Here is a 22,455-nt window from a genome sequence, read left to right on the forward strand (position 1 = left end):
AATTTTAGAGATATTATATCAATTAAAAATTATTTCATTATAGTTGTCTATTCGTCGTTTCAATTTTCTATTATATTAGATCTTTATGGACATGGGAGTAATTACCGAAATATATATGTCGTTGAAAAAGTTTCTCAATGAAGCCAGGCGTACGTAAGCGTAACAATATCTGGGTAGATTCCAAAATAACTCGTTTCCAAACGAGTAAATGATCGGCGCAGTCGCAAACCCAATGTTCTCACAGGTCTGGATTTTCTTAAAATTTTTAGTCAGTCACTACTAATTTTTGGTCTTCAGTAGTGCTCCTCAGTACGACCGATTCCTCTAGACTTTTGTAAGTATATATTCAATATATTTATTTTTTGAATATTCTTATTAATTTTCTTATATATATTTTTATATCAATACAATAGCAGTGCATCTGTACCAATATTGAATTTGGCGGTACCTGATGTAGATGTTTCATTCATTCTTATTTTTTAATAATTTATTTAAATTAGGCTCTAAAAATATTTTTAAAACAACTATACCAAACTATAGATTTTTGCAATAAAATTAATATAAGAATTCGCATAACTAGTTGTAATGTATACCTCTTTCAAACAGCCCGGATATGGTCACGGTTGATTTTACGATTTTAACGTTTATTTCGGTATCTAGAAGTGGAACAAGCGTCAGTACAACTCTGCGTGTGTGGGTTGCGCCAATCGTCAAGTTGTTAAATATCACTTTTCATTTTTAAACTTCATTAATAAATGGATTTTCGAACGAATATTGATTATATTAATACATAGCTATCTAAGAGTATAATTTTTTGAATATACAGAATTATGTAATTTTTAAAGGTATTTTAAATTAAAATATTTATTTAATTATTATTGGTTTTTTTAACTTTTTAATATTGAAAAATATTTTATTTTGAATTATATATGAAAAATAATTTATCACTTTTATTCAGTAGAAATATAATGATTTATAGCAGTTGATATGTTAGCAATTATAGTGATGATATCGATTAATTTAATTTAACTGAAACTAAGTAATTAAAAAAAATTACAGGTGTTTTTTCCATCACAAATTAAAACTATGTCATCTGACGAGGAAGAAGTTTACTCGTAAGTGCTACTAACAATACTGTGTCTACGAATTCCTAACGTTCATTTATATTTCAGTGATGAAGAAGAGGAAGAAGTTGTCGAAACGTAAGTATATTAAAACAAATTGGAATAAAATGATTTGGGATATAATTAGCGAATACCCCTATACACACACTTATACAAGTCGTACAATTTTTAACACACTTCTGCAATTTTAAGATAATATTATTCTTTTTTTACAGAAGAACGTAAGTTTTTTACACAAACAACCCCTCACCCTCTTCAACTACATATAACTAGTGTAATGTACAAAGGCCCCATTTTTATCCCCATAATTTGTGACTACTCAAATAAGCCCGTAACGTTATAAATGTTTAAAATAATTATGGAGCGTTATCGATAAAATTCTTATAATTCGTAATTTAATAACATTTTTCCCTTTAATTTTTATATTACTTTTTATATACTATTTTAATTTCCATGAGTTCATTTCCATGATCAAATTCGGTTTTATTTCCGTTTTATTTTAGATTTTATATTTAGTTTGAAATCAACTTTTAACCCCAAATCTTTTACGATAACGCTCTCATTTAAGTTGTGAATTTAAACTTGTTCCCAGTTTTATCCATTATTCGCTTTTATCCTCTTTAGGTGTTTACAATTTTACACAATATGATAGAGATGATATTTAAATAATCCGTTTTTTTATCTAAAAATGTGATAATGCCACCAACCTAATGCTAACAATTATCCACTTTTGTATATAGTTACCTGATTTATTTATGTTACTTTTTATATTCCATGCAATGCCTTGTAGAACCACTGTAACTACCAAGGTCGAGTAAGTTCTAGTTATTACATTTTGAATGAGGACGAATATGCCAATAATTTTTTGTAGAGAAACGGTCGCACCTGAATTTATTAAAAAAACCGACCAAAAAAGATCTGATTTGGATGAGCAACTTCGTGAATACATCACCGAATGGCGTAAGCAACGCGAAAAGGAAGATGAAGAATTGAAGAGGCTCAAGGAAAAGCAAGCCAAGCGCAAGGTGACTCGTGCTGAAGAAGAAAAGACTTTGGCCGAACGTAAAAGGCAAGAAGAAGAACGCCGTCTTCGTGAGATTGAAGAGAAGAAACAAAGAGGTAATTATGGTATAACAGTTTACATTTTGATATCAACTTTACTGCTACTATAGAAATTGAAGAAAAGAGGTTGCGTTTGGAAGAAGCTGAAAAGAAGCGCCAGGCATTGCAAGCTTTGAACGCTGCCAACAAGAAAGGTCCCAACTACACCGTCTCTAAAAAAGAGAACGCCGTAAGTATAAATCATGAACAGTTTTAACATATTTTTAAATTAATCTATTTGGTACTTCAGGCCGCTAATCTTAGTCCAAGCCAAATTGAAAGAAACAAGACTAAGGAACAGTTGGAAGAAGAAAAGAAAATCTCTTTATCCATACGTATTAAGCCTTTGGCCATCGATGGCTTAAGCGTAGATAAATTGAGGGAAAGGGCTGAGGAGCTTTGGCAGTTGATTGTCAAGCTCGAAACCGAAAAGTATGATTTGGAGGAAAAACAGAAACGCCAAGATTATGATGTAAGATCACATTATGGAGAATTTACCTGTATATTAATAGCGTATAATTATTGCAGCTTAAAGAATTGAAAGAAAGGCAAAAACAACAATTAAGAAACAAAGCCTTAAAGAAAGGTCTCGATCCGGAAGCTCTTACTGGAAAATATCCAGTGAGTAAAATAAGATATATCTAAGTTACAAAATGTGAAGGGTTTAAAACAACAAAAACTCTTATATTACTTTAGAACTCTTCTATTTTTCGTAAAAAAGTGGCGACTTGTCGAACGGCGACACAAGGCAATATTGCTCAATCCCATTTTAATATAAATCAGACCATTAGGTTTAAACTTATCATTCATCACATCTTTCAGTCTAACAAAGCCAGACCATTCCATTTCTTTGGGGACCCAAAGCCGTATCAGTCGCGCAATATTACATATATCTAAATCTAGTTTATTTATATTCTGCATTTAATTTCAGCCCACAATTCAAGTTGCTTCGAAATATGAACGCCGTGTTGATACCAGATCATATGGTGACAAGAAGAACCTTTTCGAAGGAGTAAGTATATATCATGTTTAATAATTCAACAAATAAATAATATTAAATCTAGGGTTTTGAAGACCTTCTTAAAGAAACAAATGAAAAGGTTTGGAAAGAAAAGTTAGGACAATTTGACTCAAGACAAAAAGGTGAGTTTCCATTTTGAATATACATTAACAAACAGTCAATGAATATTTTTAAATAGCATTGCTTCCCAAATGGTTCGGTGAACGTCCTGGTAAGAAAGCTGGTGATCCAGAAACCCCTGAGGAAAAACAAGCGGCTGAAGAAGAGGATTTGAAAGAACCAGTTTTCGAGCCTGAACAAGAAGAAGAAGAAGAAGAGGAAGAAGTTGAGGAGGAGGAAGAGGAGGAGGAAGATGAAGAGGAAGAGGAGGAAGAAGAATAAGCGCCTAATTTAATAATATTCAGTCATCTGCTCCATGTTTATTTTAAGTCAAGGAAATGTTCTTTTGCTAACTGTTAATTAAATTCGTTAAAAAATTAAGTTACATTCCCATTGTAACCAATTTTTTTTCAGATTTTGAATATGTAAATAACTATATATATTTTCAATTATTCTGTAATTAAGCCTCATCACAAAATAAACGTTATGCAAAGTATAGTGTTTTTATTATTTCCTTAATATTAGAAGATTTAGAATTTTCATATTTATAACCTCTTTTACTTAATAAGTTGTTAATTATAATAAGTTATATAAAATATTATTTAGTCAATTATTATAATATATTAGATTAAAATACGAGTCTGCTGTAAACATAAGCACACGCACTATAAAGAGTTTACCAGCAGGCAAAGTATAAGATGCGTCATAGCCTTTAATGCTCTTGTACTAAGTGCGTTGTGATTATGACAGTAGGCTATTCGTAGACCGAATGACATATAATGTTTGAAAATTTCACTGCGTATTATGTTCCTAAATCATTACTTACAATGTATCGTTGTGCGGTTTGTGTATTAATATATATATTTCTAACAAATGTACAAACAACCCAATTTAACAAAAAAGTTTCTGTTTTACAAACATATGACTTGGGTGTTCAGGCATATTTAGAAGATAGATATGAAGACTGTGTCAATTATTTCGAAAAAGCTTTACAAATATTTCGCTCATCTCAACAACTTATACAAAACTGCAGGTTAACGTGCAAGCAAGAAAGTGATTATGCAAATCCTTTGTATCCTGTAGATGTCGAAGATTTAATGTTTTATGATAAAACACTAAGAAATACCCTGTGTATTGTAAAATGCAGACAAGAAAACGTAAATGATATTTATGATGATGTCCAGAAATTTCAAGATATATTTGATAAAAGAATACCTTATGAGTACTTAAATTTATGTTACTTTAAGGTATATTTATTTTTATTAAACAATTTAGTAATAATAAACATAAATATTAGTAGAATTTTAATAGTACTAAAATTGGAAAAACTCCTTATAACATTGTCTTAGGATAATATGAATCTATGAAAATTCACCAATAATATTCAGATTTAGAAAACAGTATTTAATAGTATGTTCTTTATTTTTAGGTAAATAGTTCTCAAAAGGCAGCATCATCAGCTTTTACATTTTTAGTAGCTAATCCAGATCATGAACTAATGAGAATCAATTTAAAACGTTATTCAGAGTTACCTGATGTCCAGATAAATGATATAATAAATTATGAAGCTAAAGTATTAAATAAAACAATGTGTATAAATCGATACTAAATATTACAACTTTCAGGAATACATATACTTATATTTCTACGGATGTGCTGCATATGAGAAAAAAGATTGGAATGCTGTTATTAATTACATGGAAAAAAGTTTATTTTCTTATTTGCAAAGTGAGGATGAGTGTAGATCTCTTTGTGAAGGGCCATTTGATGCTGGATTTTTCTTTGATTTTATACCTTCTATATCCAGTAACATAATGTCATAAATATCATATATCATATCATACCTTATATTTTTAGATCATTTTACATATGTACTAAAATGTAAAAGAAATTGCCAAAAGAAGCTAGCTAACCTTAATGGGAAAATACATGAAGATCTCCTACCTAGTCATTATCATTATCTCCAGTATGCTTACTTTAAAAGTATAGGTTAACCTATCTGATTTCCTTTGCTAAGATTATATTTTTAGAAGGGAATTTCCTAGCCGCTTGTGAAGCTGTAGCAAGTTATTTACTATTTGTACCTGACGATGAAACAATGCTAAACAACATGAGATATTACATAAAGCAACCTAAAGCACAAAAAGAATACTTTATACCTAGAAAAGTTAGTACAATGCATCATTTAATATTAGCAATTTAACGTAAAATATGTTATACTTTAGGAAGCTGTAAGGTATATTGAAAGAGATACATATGAAAAACGAATAATACAGTTTATAAAAAAGGAATTTGTATTTAGCAAAAATGCTTCAGATAAATCAAAGGTGACTAATCTTATGACAAAAGTGAAACACTTGTAGTAGATAACTGTATATAATATTTCTCATTTTTTTAGGTTGATAGTTTATCAAATGACCAGCAAAATGAAGACATAGAACTTGATGATGATTCTCAACAATTGGTGATTCAGAAAGATAATCTTCCAAATAAGCAAAAACAAAATATATAACTAAGTTATTAATTAAAAAATTTATAAAGTAGCAAAATGTGGACAGTTTCAGTATGTTTGTGATATTTAATGTTGTCAACTATCAGTAATTAATGTTACAAGGACAAGGCAATTAAAAAATAACCAATCTTAGTCATAATATTAAAATATATTTTTCAGAAATCTACAATAAAAATTTGGTAAAGAAACCAGTTAAATAATTAAACTAAAAATATAGTGAAACTAAAATTTCTCAATTTGAATTTCTTATCAAAAGACCTAGAAAATAGGAGATATAACATTTATTAGTGATACCTTATTCTTGTATGTTATGGATTATAATGTCATTAATTCATAATGATAGAATAATAAATAGAGACAGATTAAAGAAAACCTATTTACTTTAAAGAACTTATTATACATGTGATAAACAATTGGAAATAAATTTAAGTACACACTAAATTGAATTAAAGTAACAATTAGAAATAGGTCACTGCTGACTTTTAAGTACAATTTAAAAATAATTGCTGAACCAATACCGAAATTTCAGCTATGAAAACATGCTTTGATATATTAAATCATTTAACATATATATTCTAAAACCACATACTTTTTATCGATAAACTTCTAAGACATGTTCCACATCAATTAAAGAAAAATTTTGATTTTGTAACATAAACAATGAAGCAGTTTCACTTTACGTATATGTCATATATACTTAAAGACATTTTAAAAATCTTAAGTCCTGTATATTGAGAGCTGAACACATATATAAGTGGAGGAGTGCATTTTCATTTTTACTGTACACAGCATGAATTCTTGTGTCCGTTCTTTGCTTTCAAACGAGACTTCGGACGGTACTTCTCTAAAAAGGCCAATTGCTTGGCATTTATAGCACCTCGTCTTTTTCTGGAAACACAAAAGGATTAAACAATTCACATAACTAGTGCCGACTACTTTACGTTAATTATTAGCACCAAACCATTAGTCTAATCATTTTTTTAAAAAATGGTTATTAAGAGTACAATTCCCATACGTTGTGAATAACTTGAACGGTTAAATGAATGAATAATGGTGAATCTAATATTCTAGTTGTTGGAGATTATTTTTATAATTCTTAATTCTTGCAAATCAATATAAATAATTGAATGGATAGTTTGCATGATAGAATTTTAAATAATAAATAAACACACACACACACATATATATATATATATATATATATATATATATATATATATATATATATATATGAATTATTATGAATTATACTTATAAGAGTAATTATACCACTTTTAATTAAGTCAATGCATAATTTTCAAAAAATATAATGATAAATCAAAAAATGTACGTACTCCCTTATAAGTTCAACAGCTTCTTCATATTTTAATCCTAATTCAATAAGAGCCAATGCTACCATAACTGGAGCCCTTCCTAAACCGGCCACACAATGTACTGCTACACAACCTTCTGGATGTTCATTAAACTGCTTCTTCAGTACTTTGAACCATTCCTCTACTATGTCATTAGGTGGAAATGTACCATCGTCATACATAAGGTCAAAAACTTCAATATTAACGTTGTTCAGTTCATCGGTCCTGTAAGATGGTTCACAAACACGAACTACAGCAGTTACATTATGCTTTTGTAATTCCTGCAAAGACGTTTAAGTTAATGATATTTTGTACTAATTATGCATGTGTAAAAACAGTAAGTAAAGTAAACAATTAAGTAAGTAATTAATAGTAAACAAGTCAATTTATAAAAAGAGCGAGCATAATCAATGTAATGATGTTATCTTTAGTAGCTCTTTAGTGACTGGTCTACTGCTTGGCCTGAGGTCGCCCGACCTATTGATTTCGGTCAGCTATTTGTTATATGGATATATTGATACCTAAATGGTTTACTAGTGTTTGATCTAGACCGACAATTGACCAACTCTGACATCCAGGGCATACTGTTTCAACCAGTCTGATTGATGTAATCGGCATAAGAGAACATATTTCTATTTTATGTTATTAAACAAAACACATTCATTTCCATTGTAAAATTTGAATTTGGAACATTTTAGTAGAGACATACGGACTAACCGCTTACCTGTCAGATAGGAATCATTACATAGAAAAAATGCATTTAATATAGATATTTAGGATTGACCTTTTATACTATTTTCTAAGGACTCAATTAAAATCAAGCGAAGCTGAATAACAAAAATTCAAATATATATATATATATAAATAAATAATAATATATTATCTTACCTGAATATATAATAAAATATTTTGATCTGAAGGCCTGTCAGTTATCAAAAATTTAAATCCCTTGTATTCAATCTCAGCAGGAGCTGGTCGAATATCTTTTTGTCTCATAATGCCTGTTGTCATAGCCTTTTTATTAATTAGACAATATTTATTTTAGAAAAATGTATTCACAGTAAAAATGAATAATACAAGTAACTTTTCAGGTTAAGCTACTTGACACTATTTGATATGCTTCAGCAATTCAATTTATGGGACAAAAAAGAGAACTCAACAAAACATCCTATGTATGAAGGAAAAAATTAGAATAGCAAAATGCAGAGTTTATTTGGCTTTTGTTGAGGTAAATCCAACTAGCGAAAGGCTTATTGTACTTTATTTGTGCTGGGCTTGGCAATATTCCGCGCTATCCAAGTGGAACTCCATGTATGCGAGGACAGGTTCACCAAAATACTAAAACATAAAAGCATATTTAACTGAAAAAAATGTAAAAATGAAATTTAACATGTAACTTTTAAAATTATTATTTTTGCAAAAACAAAACTGTAAACAAATAAAAGTAAGCCGTTAAAAAAACTATTGGCAAATAAACATAAAGGTCAATATTGTTTTAAATTTTACTTATGTTTTATATATACTAGAAAATTACAGATATTAACATTTAGATATGTTTGTATATGTCTATTAAATAAAGCAAAAACGTTGGTTGATGAAGACTTTAATAATACATCATATTTCAGTGTTATTTTGTATTATAAATTGTCCCTATTTCTGCCTTCATTAGTATTGCTTTATAAAATATTTTGTATTTCATTTTTTAAGTATGTTTCTTTCAAACGTATTTGATGAAATTAACTTCAGCGAGTTAACAAGTAGGCATATGTAATTTAACATACCACTCGACACTAGTTGAAATGAAACACACAATAAAACAATATCCTGGTGAACTTGTTATACTTGCTTATTTTATAACATTTAAATAAACGACCCTGATGGTTTAAAAATACTGTTGTAATGAAACATGATGTAATAAATCTGTTAAACAATAAAATTTATAAATGATTACAACTAAAAATAATAATCTTACCGAATTCCAAGGAGAATTCTATACATTTTGTTTTAACCTATATTTATTTGCAAAAAAGCATTCCTATTGTTTATTTGATGTATTTTTGAATCTAAATCAGAACATTTTAATAATTGCACATCATGAAATAGATATAGATACAGCACGAAGGAAATTTATAAAAAAAGAAATCTAAACTTTACAACCTAAATTCTAGTTAGATGTACATTTTTAGACAGACAAACTACAAGATCATTTATTAAAGGTCACAAAAGACAACTCACCGCTATAGCCATACACATTGAAAATAGAATTTCCGTCGGTCCACTAAGGTGGATAAATATAAAAGCAAACACCAAAACACTGCAAATGACAAGCCCTATTAAGGATAATTTTATTTTAGCAAACACAACCGTCAAGATGGTTCTTAGACAAAATCTTAAACTGACGTCAGGAGCTGACTCCTCCCCCTCTATCTATATTTGTCTGACGTCACAGTTAGTTATATCTAGCTTTTCTCCTCGAATGGCACATAAAGGTATCTTTCTTTATCGGCATCGAGCGATTTCCCTGGCACGCCCTATCTAGGCAACGCACAATACAATCCTTATTAGTTTATTTCAATTGTTATAAAATTATATTTAAACATTTTACCATGAAACGTTATAAAATATTGGTATATTACTTTTAATACAAATTAAAATGTGTCGCCCTTAACAGATCAAGCTCGACTAAACTCGATTCTGTAACATTACTGTATCCATATGCTTGTTGACCACAAAACGGAGAATTTTTTATATTTTATATTCTCGATATTACATTATTATATATATATATATATATATATATATATATATATATATATATATATATATATATATATATATATATATATATATATATATATATATACGAACAATTAATTGTATTTGTAATGTATTAATTGTAGTAATAAGTAATACACAATTTTTATAGGAATTTTATGGGAAGTATATATAATATATATCAGATAATAATTGTAGATGTATACAAAGATTATAACCACCTTAATTATTTAATACAAATAAATTTGTGAACTATATTACATCCATACTATATAAAATAATGCTTATATGTTCTACAGATAACAATCACACGATTTTTTAATTACATTTTAGATTAAATATGCTTAGTACACCCTTATATTTATATTTACAAATTTATAAATTAATTTATTACTATTGTGCTATTATTATATTAGCATCAATCAACAACAAAGGCGGATGCTGTATAAATAAATCAGTATGAATATTATTTGTAAAATTAGAGTATTTAAAGCTAAAGTTAAAAGTGCCGCTTATACACTATTACAAATCTGGTGGTTTTATTAGCTTCAATCTTCTAATTTCTTGAGTGTTGTCTACTAACGATATTGCTTTAGCATTGTTGTTATTTAGTAAAATTATCTCATGTTTTATGGTGAAATCTTGATCAATCATCTTTAGATCGTCGGGCTATTTACGCTATGTTAGCTCCATTGCGATTTCGTAGCGATAAACATTGGTAATTAATCGAATAATTTTGTTTTAACAGAGTTCGAGTATTACTGTTTAATATATTATATAAACCAATCTCTTTGTTATTAGGTCAAGTTGCAAGCATCTTACAAGTAAACAATACAGTCTTTTGGTATTGGGGCTGATCTGCTCAGCTTTTGTTTAACGTGATTTATATAATTCTTAAATGATGAAAATACGTTATAATTCGAGTAACGGAAAAGTTCGCACTATTGTAACAGGAATAAATATATTTATTGTTTTATAAGCATTTTTTAATGAAGCTGGGAGACGCCATTGAGAAACAAGGAGTAACAGTCTGTAAAAACATAGAAAAGGAATTCAATATTAGCAATTTATTTATATGAACATTTTAATGAAATTATATCTGTCTTAAATTAGGTAGCATACAACACAATTTATAATTTTCAAAGTTGCAATATTCACTATATCAATATAGTTGTAGTACTTATTGTTATAATCGTTAGAGGAAACAAAAAAATAATAAAAAAGGAATAATATATAGAAGTATATAATATTTTGAAGTATAAAAAGTACATACAATTATTACTTATACAGATCACATTTAATTTCTATAAAAATATTTTCCTTTAATTTTATTAAAACTATATGTCCATTATTTACCAAACATATGTTAACAATTTTAACAGTAGAACTAAATTAATGCTGTTTCAGTTAAAAACTAAACAAAGTGAAAATATTTTTATGTACTATAAGTACTTTTCTGCTTTGATATATGGAATGTTGCGTTTAGGATTTTTTTTGCAGAAAGAAATTGTTTTCAACATAGAAATCAAGATATCTACATTCTTAATATTCTTCCAATTTAGTGTTAACATAAAATTCTGTAAATATATAAGAAACCCTGCCTAAAACAGAAAATAAAAGAGGTTACAGAGATTGTTAAAAATGTGTATTAATTGCAAAATATTGCAGTTTGTAGACTTAATGTTTACTTTTTTTTTAGTTTAAGTAAAGTTTCTAATAAAAAAGTTTTAAAACTCTAAAGTACTAAAGTCTACCAAATATGAAAAAAAAATTAAAATATGAAAACCATCAATACAGTATTCTACTGATATGTAAGTAATCGTTTGCACTTGTACTTAATCTTAAAGTATTAATTTAATAGTCAGTAGCTCTAAAGTTAAACTGTTAATGTTTATTGGTCTATTTCATAACAAGCAAATTTTGTGTAACTAACTATGCAGTGAAATGACCAAAGCAGGTGTATAATATGCGACGTAATAACATAATTTAGATATGCTTTACAGATGTGAGCATTTAAAAAAAGTCCGATGTTCACATAAACATTGTTTTATGCAATATTTAACGATTATTTATGATTTGTACATACTGCAGATAATAATTGTTACATTATTATTAGGGATATTGCACTTACAATAAATATTTAATATTAATGAAATATTCTAAGAAATTAAATAATACTTTAACTAAGAATTCGAATTTGTTCAAGTATAACTTAAAATTATGTTTTTATTCCTTGTGTAGTTCCTGAACTTCTTTTTCCAATTTATCATTTTCGAGCGCTTCTGATTTTTCGTTATTTTGTTTAGCTGAATGAGCTTCTAAGGCCTCTTTCGCCATTTTGATGGTTTTGTTAGTTGACGGTCCAAGATCAAAGGCTGTAACAGAACTAGGGTTTCTTGAATGACATCTTGATTGACTTCGGCTATGCATATCAGAGAACACTGAAACAACATTCATTAGGATTATAATTAATTCTTACGTCAACCTAAATCTTACATTTGTCTAGACTTATTATCGATCCTACTATCTCATTGGGCGTAATAACTTTGTCTATACCAGACTGTTTTCTTTTGTTTATGAACCACCAATCGATAACGAAAATCCCTAGAGCTAAAATTTTTATACTTGCACATAGTCCAACATATCTGTATCGAAACTGCTCAATATCATACAATAAGCATCGCCCTACAATTATTAGTAGTAATATATTAAACAAAATTCACGGTTTAGTTGTTCTTACCTCCTTTTGTTCCACATGCACTTTTCCAGAGTAGACATGTAGAATCTATGAGATTCCCAAATAAAATTGGAGCAGGTATATAACCAAACAAACGGAATATCACAAATTGCATACCTAATGCAAAAGACCTTTCTTCCTCGTCAACGGATCTAAAAGAAACGTTTTGTAAAATATATCTTAATAATGCTATTAATCATAATTATTCACCTTAAAACTATCATTAATAAAGGCATTTGTGTGATAGCTACTATAAAAGTCATAAAAAACAACAATATCAAAAACGGGTATATTGTATGACACTGGGAGTTGCATGGTCCTGCTGTAGCTACAGGCACTATGGTAACTTCTGAATAAGCATTTTCAAGTTGGGAAGCATAATTTAGGGAAGAATTATTTCTTAAACTCATATTACCATGTATACCTACAAACATTTTCTATTATACTCTATCGTTAAGTAAATAATATACTTACAGGCACAATTGGTGTAATTTGAACTTAAAATTGATGTACAACCAGCATGACATGGGCTGAAATAAGTTAGTCCATTATTACCACATACAGGTTCCACATCATTCATACTGCATTCACACCCAAAATTGCATGATGATGTCAAATTAACTTGAAAAGGTTGAGTACTATTGAAATAAGGAATTGTAGTGCCTGCCATTTTTAGATTATCACATCCCAGAAAGAAAAGTAGCCCATAACACAATAGGCATATTGTATTAGAGATTAGTACAAACTGTACAAGACCTTTGGGTCTTAATTCCATTTTTTTCAAAATGAGACCCCCTATAAAAATGCCTATACATGCCCCAGGTATGGCAATGGATCCTAAAAAAATAGCTTATCATTATGAATATAATAAATATCATATATTCACTGTATCCAGCACTGATAGATGTTAATCCAAATAAAATGTTAAACTGCAACTATATTACCTGTGAAAACACTGGCTTGGCTTTTGCTTAAACTAAATTGTGTCTCTAGGTATTTAGGTAGAAAAACGACAAAACCAGAAACAATTATAAGTTCTGTGCAAGCTCCTAAACATGTTACCATATAAATAGGATTAGAAGCTAATTTCCACATTGACTTTGGAATGTCTATAAATTAAAAACAATTAGTACATGATATGAAAAAATATTCTAAAATGATACCTTTAATGTCCTTTCCATAGGCAGGATCTTCTTTTTTATTTACAGTATTCGATTTGTCTTTTTCTGTGGTTCCAGTTTTTTCAGAGTTTCCAGAATTTTCAGCAGCCTGTTTTTCTATTAGACGTATTTTTTCTTTTTCATGCTCAAGAACTTTGGGAAACGAGAAGAATGGAATAGCAACAATAATTAAAAGAAATCCACATAAAAAGAAACCACCCCACCACATTCCAACCCATCTTTTATCTCCTGCATTAATAAAGATTATTTTAGAGAAAGAATCCATGTGAAATGACAGCAAATAGGCGCCAAGAAGGAATCCAAGAACTGGACCAAACGCTGCCATACTGTACATACATCCTATAAAAATTAATTTCAGTTAATATTACTTATTTTAGAGGAATATTTATAATAACCATTATCTTCTTACCGATATAAATAGATGAACTTTCTGATTTTACGTGATCATCTATGTAAGTGGTTCCTAATGTAAATAATGGAGAACCTCCACAACCCAACAACAGTTGAGCAATAACAAATAAAATGACAGGACCCCTTGTTGAAGGTGAGCCCCGTATGCAATTATCTCCCCTAATATTATTTGGTGCTAAAGGAGGTGAAGAGAGGCCAGAAGATAATCTTCCAAGGCCCATGTCTTGGTCATGAACACTTACAACCCTACACATATTGTCTTCTGTGGTATTCAGTGTCGTAACACCCATATTTTCATCAGATATGAAATGTGGAACCATAAAAATAAGGGAGCCTACTCCCATTAAAACTGATCCCACTCCTATCCAAACAGGTATATGTCTTCGACTGCCCAAATAACTTACAAATATTACCGTTATCACATTTCCAATTTCATAAGATGATGCTACAAGCCCAGAAAGACTTGAAGGGATTTCAAATCGTTTTTCAATTGTTGTTATCACAGAGTTGATATATCCAGAACTTAAAGCTTGTTGCAATGTCACTAAGAACGATAGCAACAAAACAAATGTCTAAAAAATAAGTTTACATTGCCAGGTACAATTTTATTTGGTCATATATTACTACAAGACTTTCACTTGCCTTAATACTTGCAAGATGTTGGAGACATAAAGGCCTAAATCCTAATATGCCACATTGTTTTGTACCACCTATAATTAATGGTTGATCATTTGATCGTCCCATTGTACCAACAGCAGACTGCATTGCTCGATGTGGATCAAAATTTGCTGAAGGGTTTCGACTATGGCATTTAATAATTGTATCTGTTCCGTGGCAAAAAGTTGAACATTTTGTAGTACCTATATCAGTACATGATTCATTCTGTTCCTCAGGAATGCTTTCTGAATATAAACCTGTCATAGCATACATGGATTCTTGTCGCCTAAACCACATAAGATATTTACTAATAGAGAAAATCAAACCAATGAACGTTAAAACTTTATAATTAATCGAATTCGGGCACTTCATGTATCTTTCCCGATTTTACTTAATTTTATTCAAGTAAACTGATTAAGACGGTATAATATTTAGAGCGATGACTTAAAAAGTTACCTATGCCCTTTACAGTGTCCTTGTGATGATGTTGCCAAACCCTGACCATTAGCTTCTGTGGTCCCTGGGGGAGCACTATTCCCCATTTTCTCACTAGTTCCAACCATGACTTTACTTGATTTAACTTACACGGATTCACAAATTAAATAAATGCAACATTTTCCAGCGTAAGTCAATTTCTTGTATACCTAAAAATTATAAAAATTAATAACGATTTTATTATTTTTATAAATTATCTAAGTCAAAATGGCAGTAGTTAAAGAAAAAAATAACCATAAAATTACAGTAGCTCTATTTTAATGGTTGCTGAGAATGTTCTGAAAATGTTAAAAAATAACGCTAAGAATATTTTTTAAGGGAGTAGCGTCCAATAAAAATTGCATTTTCTAAACGGCTACTGCGAATATAAGAGTATAAAAATGTTTTCAAATTAAACTCTGGCAACACTAAAAGTCGAATATTAAACATCAAATATAAAATAATCAATTAGTTTACTCCCCGCTTGTGTTAACTGGCTCCACTAGCGTTAAATAATAACGATATAATACAGAACACTATTATTTTGTACAAAACTTTTGTAACATGTAAGAGAAAATTATACCGAAATAAATAAAAAATATACTGAAATTAAATTTTGCTTAATTTAACTGAATTGATATAATGAGTTTAATTGATAATTAAATAAGTAAGTCCTCTCTAAATACCTATAATATACATCTGAAGGATGAAATTTCCAGCGAATTTAAAAATGATTCAAAGCTAAATCGCTGACAATTCATTCAAATAATAAGCTAAACATTTTATAACGAATTTATGGTGAATATATTTATTAATTTAGATTTTTAAGATTTAGATGTCGATACAATTTACTCAAAATTAGAAAAATAGCAGCTCACAATAAGAAAATATAAGCTAAAATTCAATAAAATAATCAATGGGAATCGAGTGGATTTAATGTACAATATGTAATACTGGATTCAATTTTCGGTTATTATGATCTTGTTAAATATGAATTTTATAAAGATAATAATATTCTTGAATGGGATTTTGGAATTAGAGAAGTAGGGATAGAACAGTCAATACTAATGAAGAGAAAATTCTATACCTATTTTTTATAACTTATTAGGAATTGATTCCTAGTATTATAATTAAAATGTCTGAAATATTAATATTTTAAATTCAAGAGAGAAAAACTAAAACAGGCACCTAATGGAATAGATATTACAAATATTAATTAGATAAATTTCAATAAGACATGTTTTATTTTATTAATTAGATACATTGTATACAAACAATCTAATCAAATATTTCCAAACAAACAAAAACTTCACAATAAATATATATAGTTGGAACTATATCAAGACACGTTTGATTTTTATTACTCGAATAGTGTAACATCATTATAATGACCTCAGCTGAAAATTAGAAACACTAAATGTATAATGAATCAAAAGTTATTAGATATGAATAGCGGCTTCATTATTTATCCGTTGTTCTCTATATATTGGTAACTATAGATAGTTAAAACTATGTAACACTCGCTGGGCAAACAAACAAGTAAAATAAATAAAAAAATACTACTTGAACTCAACGACCCCATGAACAGAAAACATCTTTGTTAACTGTACCGCAAGAGTTCAATGACGCAATTATTTACTCCAAATCAAAAACCAATCGATTGTGTCAGTCTTTATTGGCCACTTTTTGTAATATATAATTACTTTATATTATTTAATTATAATGCATATATCATTTACGTAAAAAAAAATCAGCTGGTTTGAAAAAAAAACAAATTAAGTATTTTTATGCTCATTTGGTAGGTGGTTAACATGATACCTAATAATTTATATCAATTTTATTAGACAATAAATAATTGCTTACCTTAACTTTACAAATAATATAAACATATTTGATAACCTAAAATTTAATATTTCTTCGCAACAAAGAGTACCACACATTTCTAAATTAATTAGTGCTTTAAACATTCTTGGCTTTCACTATATTTACTAATATTGTTACCTATTATAAGTTTTTGGTTAAACTTTCAGTCAAGTTCAATTACCATCAGTGTAACCCAAATTTGATCCAATTATATATATATATATATATATATATATATATATATATATATATATATATATATATATATATATATATAATAGGGTAAAAGAGATTTTATTAAATATATAAGTTATTATTAAATATTAATAATATTTGTTGCATAGTTTAACCTGTAGATTATGCTAAATAATATTTTTATAACTAGTACAAATACTCCCATAGTTAATATTTTAAAATATTTAAAAGGTTAAAAATTGTATCTGAACATTATAGATTTTTAGATCAATTTCATTATGAATAATGAATGAAATGTCACGTTCCTCAATTTTTTCGTTATATCTAATTAGAAATCTATATAATTTTTACCATGTATATATCACAATTATTGATGAAATTCTATTTCACTGATTGCAAAATATTTTCATATAGGGTTAACAGGAACGAGGATATGAAGGCAATAATACTTACAAGGGTCAAAATTTTATTAAACCATTCTTCTATTCTCTTAAAACTTATGATACTGTTAAATATATTATCACAATACTTTTGAGATCACAGGGTAGTTTATATTCATTGTCTTTTGACGTTAAAAAAATGTAAGCAATTACACATAGACACTACACATTTACAGCTGTTTGTCACAAATGTCAATATTGAATGTGTTCTTTCTTCAACTTGAATATTTATAATTCATAATACAGGCAACTAGTAATACACCCATTCTAATGATGAGTTGCACATTTTTAAATTTATACATTGTTTCCAGAATGTTTAAATGCTATTCATAATATCTATGATTTAATACATATATATATATATATATATATATATATATATATATATATATATATATATATATATATATGTCTTAAGATAAAATACGCATTTTTGTATTGATTCCCTTTTGATTGTGTAACATATTTTCCGTCATATGATGTACGCTATTGTATACGTTTTATAGGTTATTTGTCGTATATAATTATTGTGCCGTTATGCATACTGATTTATCACCACATCTTCATACTTCCGAATGTAATGAATTAATAAGATTATTGAAGCTATGTCACAGTGATGTAAGTATATTTCACGCCATACTTCAGGCCGCAAGGCATATATAATTTAACTCTATGTATAACAATTTCTATTAATTCTAGCACCCTATGTTAAAATTCTTTGGAAAGTGTAATGCTGAAGATCGTGTGATGCGAAAGTGTTTGAAAGAGGAACGTTTAGAGAGGAGGCGAATTAATTATGAGAAGTCTTTAGAACGAAAAGCAAAAATTAAAATGTTATCCGAAAAGTCTAATAAAGAGAGTTTATAAGACTTTCAATTCTTTTATTGGTGAAATAAATAAAATAACACTGAATAATTGAAACATTTATTATTTTTAAATGTATGACATGCTGTTATGTTTAACATTAAAATCAATATACTAATGAATAATTTTTAAAGTTCCTAAACAATAGATAAAATTAATATAAAAAGATTGTGAATAGTTCACGTTTAGTTAAATATAATGTACGCTAAATTGATTGACCCTTTTGACTGATCAAAAATATATATACTTTCCTTCAATTTATCACAGCAACTGAAAATACATTTTATTCTTGTTTCTAACAAAGATCAATATAAACTATAATCATTTACATAATTCTATTACACCTTTTTCATATATTTATAAAGAAGTAATATAAATGCCAGTCTAATCAACTGAAAATCAATAAATATTTATCATGAGGTTTAATGAATGTCACAAAGGGTACTCAAGTAATTAATGAATAATGTACAAGATGTTAAATTATACCTACTATAGATTTTTACAAATAAAGAGGGTTTATTATTTAGTAAATGCTGCAAATACAGCCCAAAGTACCTCACATGTGTTGGGTTTATTTGCTTCTTCTTCAAAATTTAAATCAAGAAGCTTTCTGACCCTCTTTGAAGCTACTTCATAGTCATCATCATTGAGAGGTGCAAAGGCATTCTCAAGAACATCACTTGCATGTGCCAGAAATATTAATGCTAACATCCTCTTGTCCATTTGATGTGGATTGTTGACCCATTTAGATAAAACTGCCTCCTGAATCTTTTTAATCAGCTTGGTTTTAGTAATGTTATTAGCTAATGGGTGTGTAGTCATATCAAAAAATAAAAAGTTTTGCTTTTCAGTTGTTAATACACCCTTTTCAACCAAATTTTTTGCCAGCCTTTCTCGGACATTCTTAAGTTGATATCGTAGTTTTAATGGATTCCAGGTTTCCCCGCTTAAATAATCAATCCAACTCTGAACACTTTCAGGTGGACATGTATACTTGAGATGTTTCAAGGCTTCATCTAATAAAACATCACCCACGGGAATTTCATTTTTAACAATTAACTTTCTAGCCAAAAGATTTCTTCTCCTGACTCCATTACTTTCTAGTTCTACTCTACCTCTTAAGCCCAGCTCTATAAGAATACACCCTCTTAAACCGCTAGAAATACAATCATTCCAAAATGAAGTATAGCCTTCCTTATCCTTCAAGCCCAAGAGTAAAACCTCTTCCATTAAGGTAAGCCTAGTTTCTTTTGAATCTTCATCTTCCACGTTATCATCGGGACTGGATTTCCGATCATCACTATCTTCTTTTGAAACTCCTTCCGTATTTTCGCGGGTTACATTTCGCCGTTTCACAAAACCTTCACTACGATTCATTTTTTTCAGAGTACATATCTAAATTATCAGATGTTGACGTTTACTCTTTGATATAGGTGTATTTGTGCTAAAAGATGTCAAGTTTACGTCAAAACTTATCGCGCCATCTCTACAGAAATAATATAAACTATTAAATCATATATTACTTGTATTATATTCATTTATAATTTTAATGCATTACAGATATTATTACATTTATATATTATTACATTTAATATTATAAGGTCGTATGAGTATTTGTTACACTTAATATTAATATTATAAAATAATAGAAATTTAATTGTGTAATGGGATTACATTTGGAGTGTGTACTAAGAGATGTCGCTATAATAATGTTCTAATTTAAATGAGATACTATGAGGTTACCTGGTTATCATAAGAAAGTGGATGTCGAAGTGGAACGAAACAAGCTAGGGACGCTGAAAAGATATCGATATATCGACATTTATCAGCCGATATTTTCCGGTATTTTTTAAAAAAATTAAAGATATTTCTTAAACATTATACGTAACTTAGTAATTTAAACTTATTAAGGTTTATTAAAAATATCCTGATTCTTTACAATATTTAAAGGAAATTGTTTTTTTTACCGATATATCAGTAGTAATATTTTTTCTTTAAAATATAGTTATTTTTCCTAGTTGCTCTAAAAAAATTTCGATATTATTTTTCCTCATATATATGGATATATCGATTTTAAAAAATATATCGAAAACAATATATCCTAATATTGATATTTCTCACGGCGGTCGACCCCTTTAAAACAAGTTCTGCCGTAACCTATTATCTAAATTATTTTTATCTTATTAGGGATTAGTATTTTTATCTTATACTGTTTAGTGATGATATAAATTAGTATTTTTTCTCAGTAACAATTACGTAGGCTCCAGTTCGATGTGCATACCTGTTATATATGTATGTTTTTCCTAGTATTTTATTATTGAATTGCACAGTTATTTACAGACGGTTGCGCTATTTATATGTCTATATATTTTTTAAATATTTTAAAGTCTCCTTTTACCAACGAAGGTTTATCTGGACTGGACCTACAGTTTAACGTGGGTTCCGAACCCGGGTCCTCGGCATTAAGCCTATCGACTGGCGAGTGACCAACTTAGAAATCATCCGAGAAGACATCCGGTCTTACCTAGCCTGGTTGCTGGCGTGATTGGGATCATTTTCCTTGTCGGATTTTACACTCTTGCCTATGAACAATCACAAACATAAATTTACGACCATGCCCCGGCAGGATTCGAACCCGCGACTATCGCAATTATATATTTTACATTTTGAAATTAAATATTATAATTTGTTGTAACACATAAACATTTGTTATTATCATTGGTTGGTATAGGCATTGAAAGTATTTCTTAGAAGTCCAAGAGCTAGAGTCAACTGTCTAAATATATATAATATATAATAACATTAAAAAAATAATAATATAGAAAAAGGCCATTCTATAGTACAATTGTAAGTACTAGGATATTTTACGAACTTACCTTATTATACCTAAATACTATTACGCTACTTTCATAGAATGTTGATAAAATAAACAAACACGAGGGAACGTCGGACCAATATCTAGATTTAATTATTTATTACTCTCTAAAATGATAACATACATTGCCTATACTCAATCTCAATACTGCCTGTCTATTCAAGTATTCCAAATTCCAAGTCCAAATATGTATCAAAAATACGAAATACTATACTACAAGTTATCCGCTTTGTGGACTCTCTTTGTCGATACGCGCCCAATTAAGCTGGGGTCTGCTGCCCCCCGTTTCTATAATGAGTATTTTCAAACTTGTATTTTAGAAAACTCGTATTTGTTACGTTAAGTTATAGGCTCATACCTATTACCAAATACACGTCACTAGTATTTTGTATCATCACTAGTTGATAATGACTATGCTGGCTGAATTTTATTGATTACTTGGGTTATATTAACTCTAAGGTCATTTATGGCTCGTTCGCAAAGGTGATGTCTGATCAATATCATTTTCGAAAAAGTACAGACCAGTAATGCCGCCAAACAGTAAGTTATCGTGGACGCATTGCCAGTTTACATTACCAGTCTATCAGCGATTGTTTTTATTCGGTTGTTCCCAACGTTTACTGCTACCTAGTAAAACGACGGCAATTATGCTTATTAACATGGCTATTTAATCAGAAATGTACCGACTAGCACCAGATGATTTTTCAAAATTGAGGTCCTCTTCCAAACGCTCTGAAGCCAAAATTGCGTTATCGCTGGTCATTACCTGCCACG

The 22,455-nt window shown here is 28.9% G+C and overlaps 6 protein-coding genes across 8 annotated transcripts; 3 read left to right on the forward strand and 3 right to left on the reverse strand.

Moving 5' to 3' along the window:
* Positions 1 to 218: 218 nt before the first annotated feature.
* On the forward strand, positions 219 to 3,841 carry LOC143197596 (troponin T, skeletal muscle). Its single transcript, XM_076406135.1, has 11 exons — positions 219 to 334; positions 1,060 to 1,115; positions 1,173 to 1,202; positions 1,915 to 1,938; positions 1,996 to 2,243; positions 2,297 to 2,415; positions 2,476 to 2,697; positions 2,754 to 2,846; positions 3,157 to 3,237; positions 3,290 to 3,368; positions 3,425 to 3,841. Exons 2-11 carry the CDS (start codon positions 1,087 to 1,089, stop codon positions 3,625 to 3,627), a joined length of 1,128 nt encoding a protein of 375 aa, XP_076262250.1. The 5' UTR covers positions 219 to 334; positions 1,060 to 1,086; the 3' UTR covers positions 3,628 to 3,841.
* Positions 3,842 to 4,068: 227 nt separating this feature from the next.
* On the forward strand, positions 4,069 to 6,229 carry LOC143197594 (prolyl 3-hydroxylase 1). 2 transcript variants are annotated; one of them, XR_013006028.1, is made up of 8 exons: positions 4,075 to 4,592; positions 4,775 to 4,918; positions 4,971 to 5,151; positions 5,203 to 5,328; positions 5,376 to 5,512; positions 5,571 to 5,672; positions 5,744 to 5,965; positions 6,017 to 6,229. XR_013006028.1 is itself a non-coding variant. In XM_076406132.1 (7 exons), exons 1-7 carry the CDS (start codon positions 4,125 to 4,127, stop codon positions 5,855 to 5,857), a joined length of 1,272 nt encoding a protein of 423 aa, XP_076262247.1. In that variant the 5' UTR covers positions 4,069 to 4,124; the 3' UTR covers positions 5,858 to 6,229. The 2 variants fall into 2 exon arrangements, 1 of the variants encoding a protein (XP_076262247.1); XM_076406132.1 differs by having other exon boundaries at positions 4,069 to 4,592; positions 5,744 to 6,229.
* On the reverse strand, positions 5,987 to 9,642 carry PRL-1 (protein-tyrosine phosphatase 4A family member PRL-1). Of its 2 annotated transcripts, none has more exons than XM_076406137.1 (4): positions 9,445 to 9,642; positions 8,098 to 8,547; positions 7,192 to 7,490; positions 5,987 to 6,745 (listed from the first exon to the last, which is right to left on the reverse strand). In XM_076406137.1, the coding sequence occupies exons 2-4, from the start codon at positions 8,218 to 8,220 to the stop codon at positions 6,634 to 6,636; spliced, it is 534 nt and encodes a 177-aa protein (XP_076262252.1). In that variant the 5' UTR covers positions 8,221 to 8,547; positions 9,445 to 9,642; the 3' UTR covers positions 5,987 to 6,633. The 2 variants fall into 2 exon arrangements, with proteins under 2 accessions (XP_076262252.1, XP_076262253.1); XM_076406138.1 differs by lacking the exon at positions 9,445 to 9,642 and adding an exon at positions 9,182 to 9,389.
* Positions 9,643 to 11,036: 1,394 nt separating this feature from the next.
* Oatp30B (Organic anion transporting polypeptide 30B) lies at positions 11,037 to 18,152 on the reverse strand. The gene is made up of 11 exons (XM_076406131.1): positions 17,956 to 18,152; positions 15,427 to 15,614; positions 14,956 to 15,256; positions 14,312 to 14,885; positions 13,885 to 14,241; positions 13,666 to 13,830; positions 13,196 to 13,558; positions 12,932 to 13,145; positions 12,725 to 12,873; positions 12,481 to 12,669; positions 11,037 to 12,425 (listed from the first exon to the last, which is right to left on the reverse strand). The coding sequence occupies exons 2-11, from the start codon at positions 15,531 to 15,533 to the stop codon at positions 12,211 to 12,213; spliced, it is 2,634 nt and encodes an 877-aa protein (XP_076262246.1). The 5' UTR covers positions 15,534 to 15,614; positions 17,956 to 18,152; the 3' UTR covers positions 11,037 to 12,210.
* A 210-nt stretch (positions 18,153 to 18,362) lies between these two features.
* LOC143197600 (COX assembly mitochondrial protein 2 homolog) lies at positions 18,363 to 18,811 on the forward strand. The gene is made up of 2 exons (XM_076406139.1): positions 18,363 to 18,560; positions 18,642 to 18,811. Exons 1-2 carry the CDS (start codon positions 18,480 to 18,482, stop codon positions 18,807 to 18,809), a joined length of 249 nt encoding a protein of 82 aa, XP_076262254.1. The 5' UTR covers positions 18,363 to 18,479; the 3' UTR covers positions 18,810 to 18,811.
* Positions 18,812 to 18,850: 39 nt separating this feature from the next.
* On the reverse strand, positions 18,851 to 20,251 carry sau (Golgi phosphoprotein 3 homolog sauron). The gene has a single exon (XM_076406136.1). The coding sequence runs from the start codon at positions 20,181 to 20,183 to the stop codon at positions 19,326 to 19,328; it is 858 nt and encodes a 285-aa protein (XP_076262251.1). The 5' UTR covers positions 20,184 to 20,251; the 3' UTR covers positions 18,851 to 19,325.
* Between the last annotated feature and the right edge of the window lie 2,204 nt (positions 20,252 to 22,455).

The sequence above is a fragment of the Rhynchophorus ferrugineus genome, unplaced genomic scaffold, assembly GCF_030347505.1.
Source record: "Rhynchophorus ferrugineus isolate W39M unplaced genomic scaffold, kcgeb_rfMv2 rfM5, whole genome shotgun sequence".
In the NCBI taxonomy this organism is placed as follows: Eukaryota; Metazoa; Arthropoda; class Insecta; order Coleoptera; family Curculionidae; genus Rhynchophorus; species Rhynchophorus ferrugineus.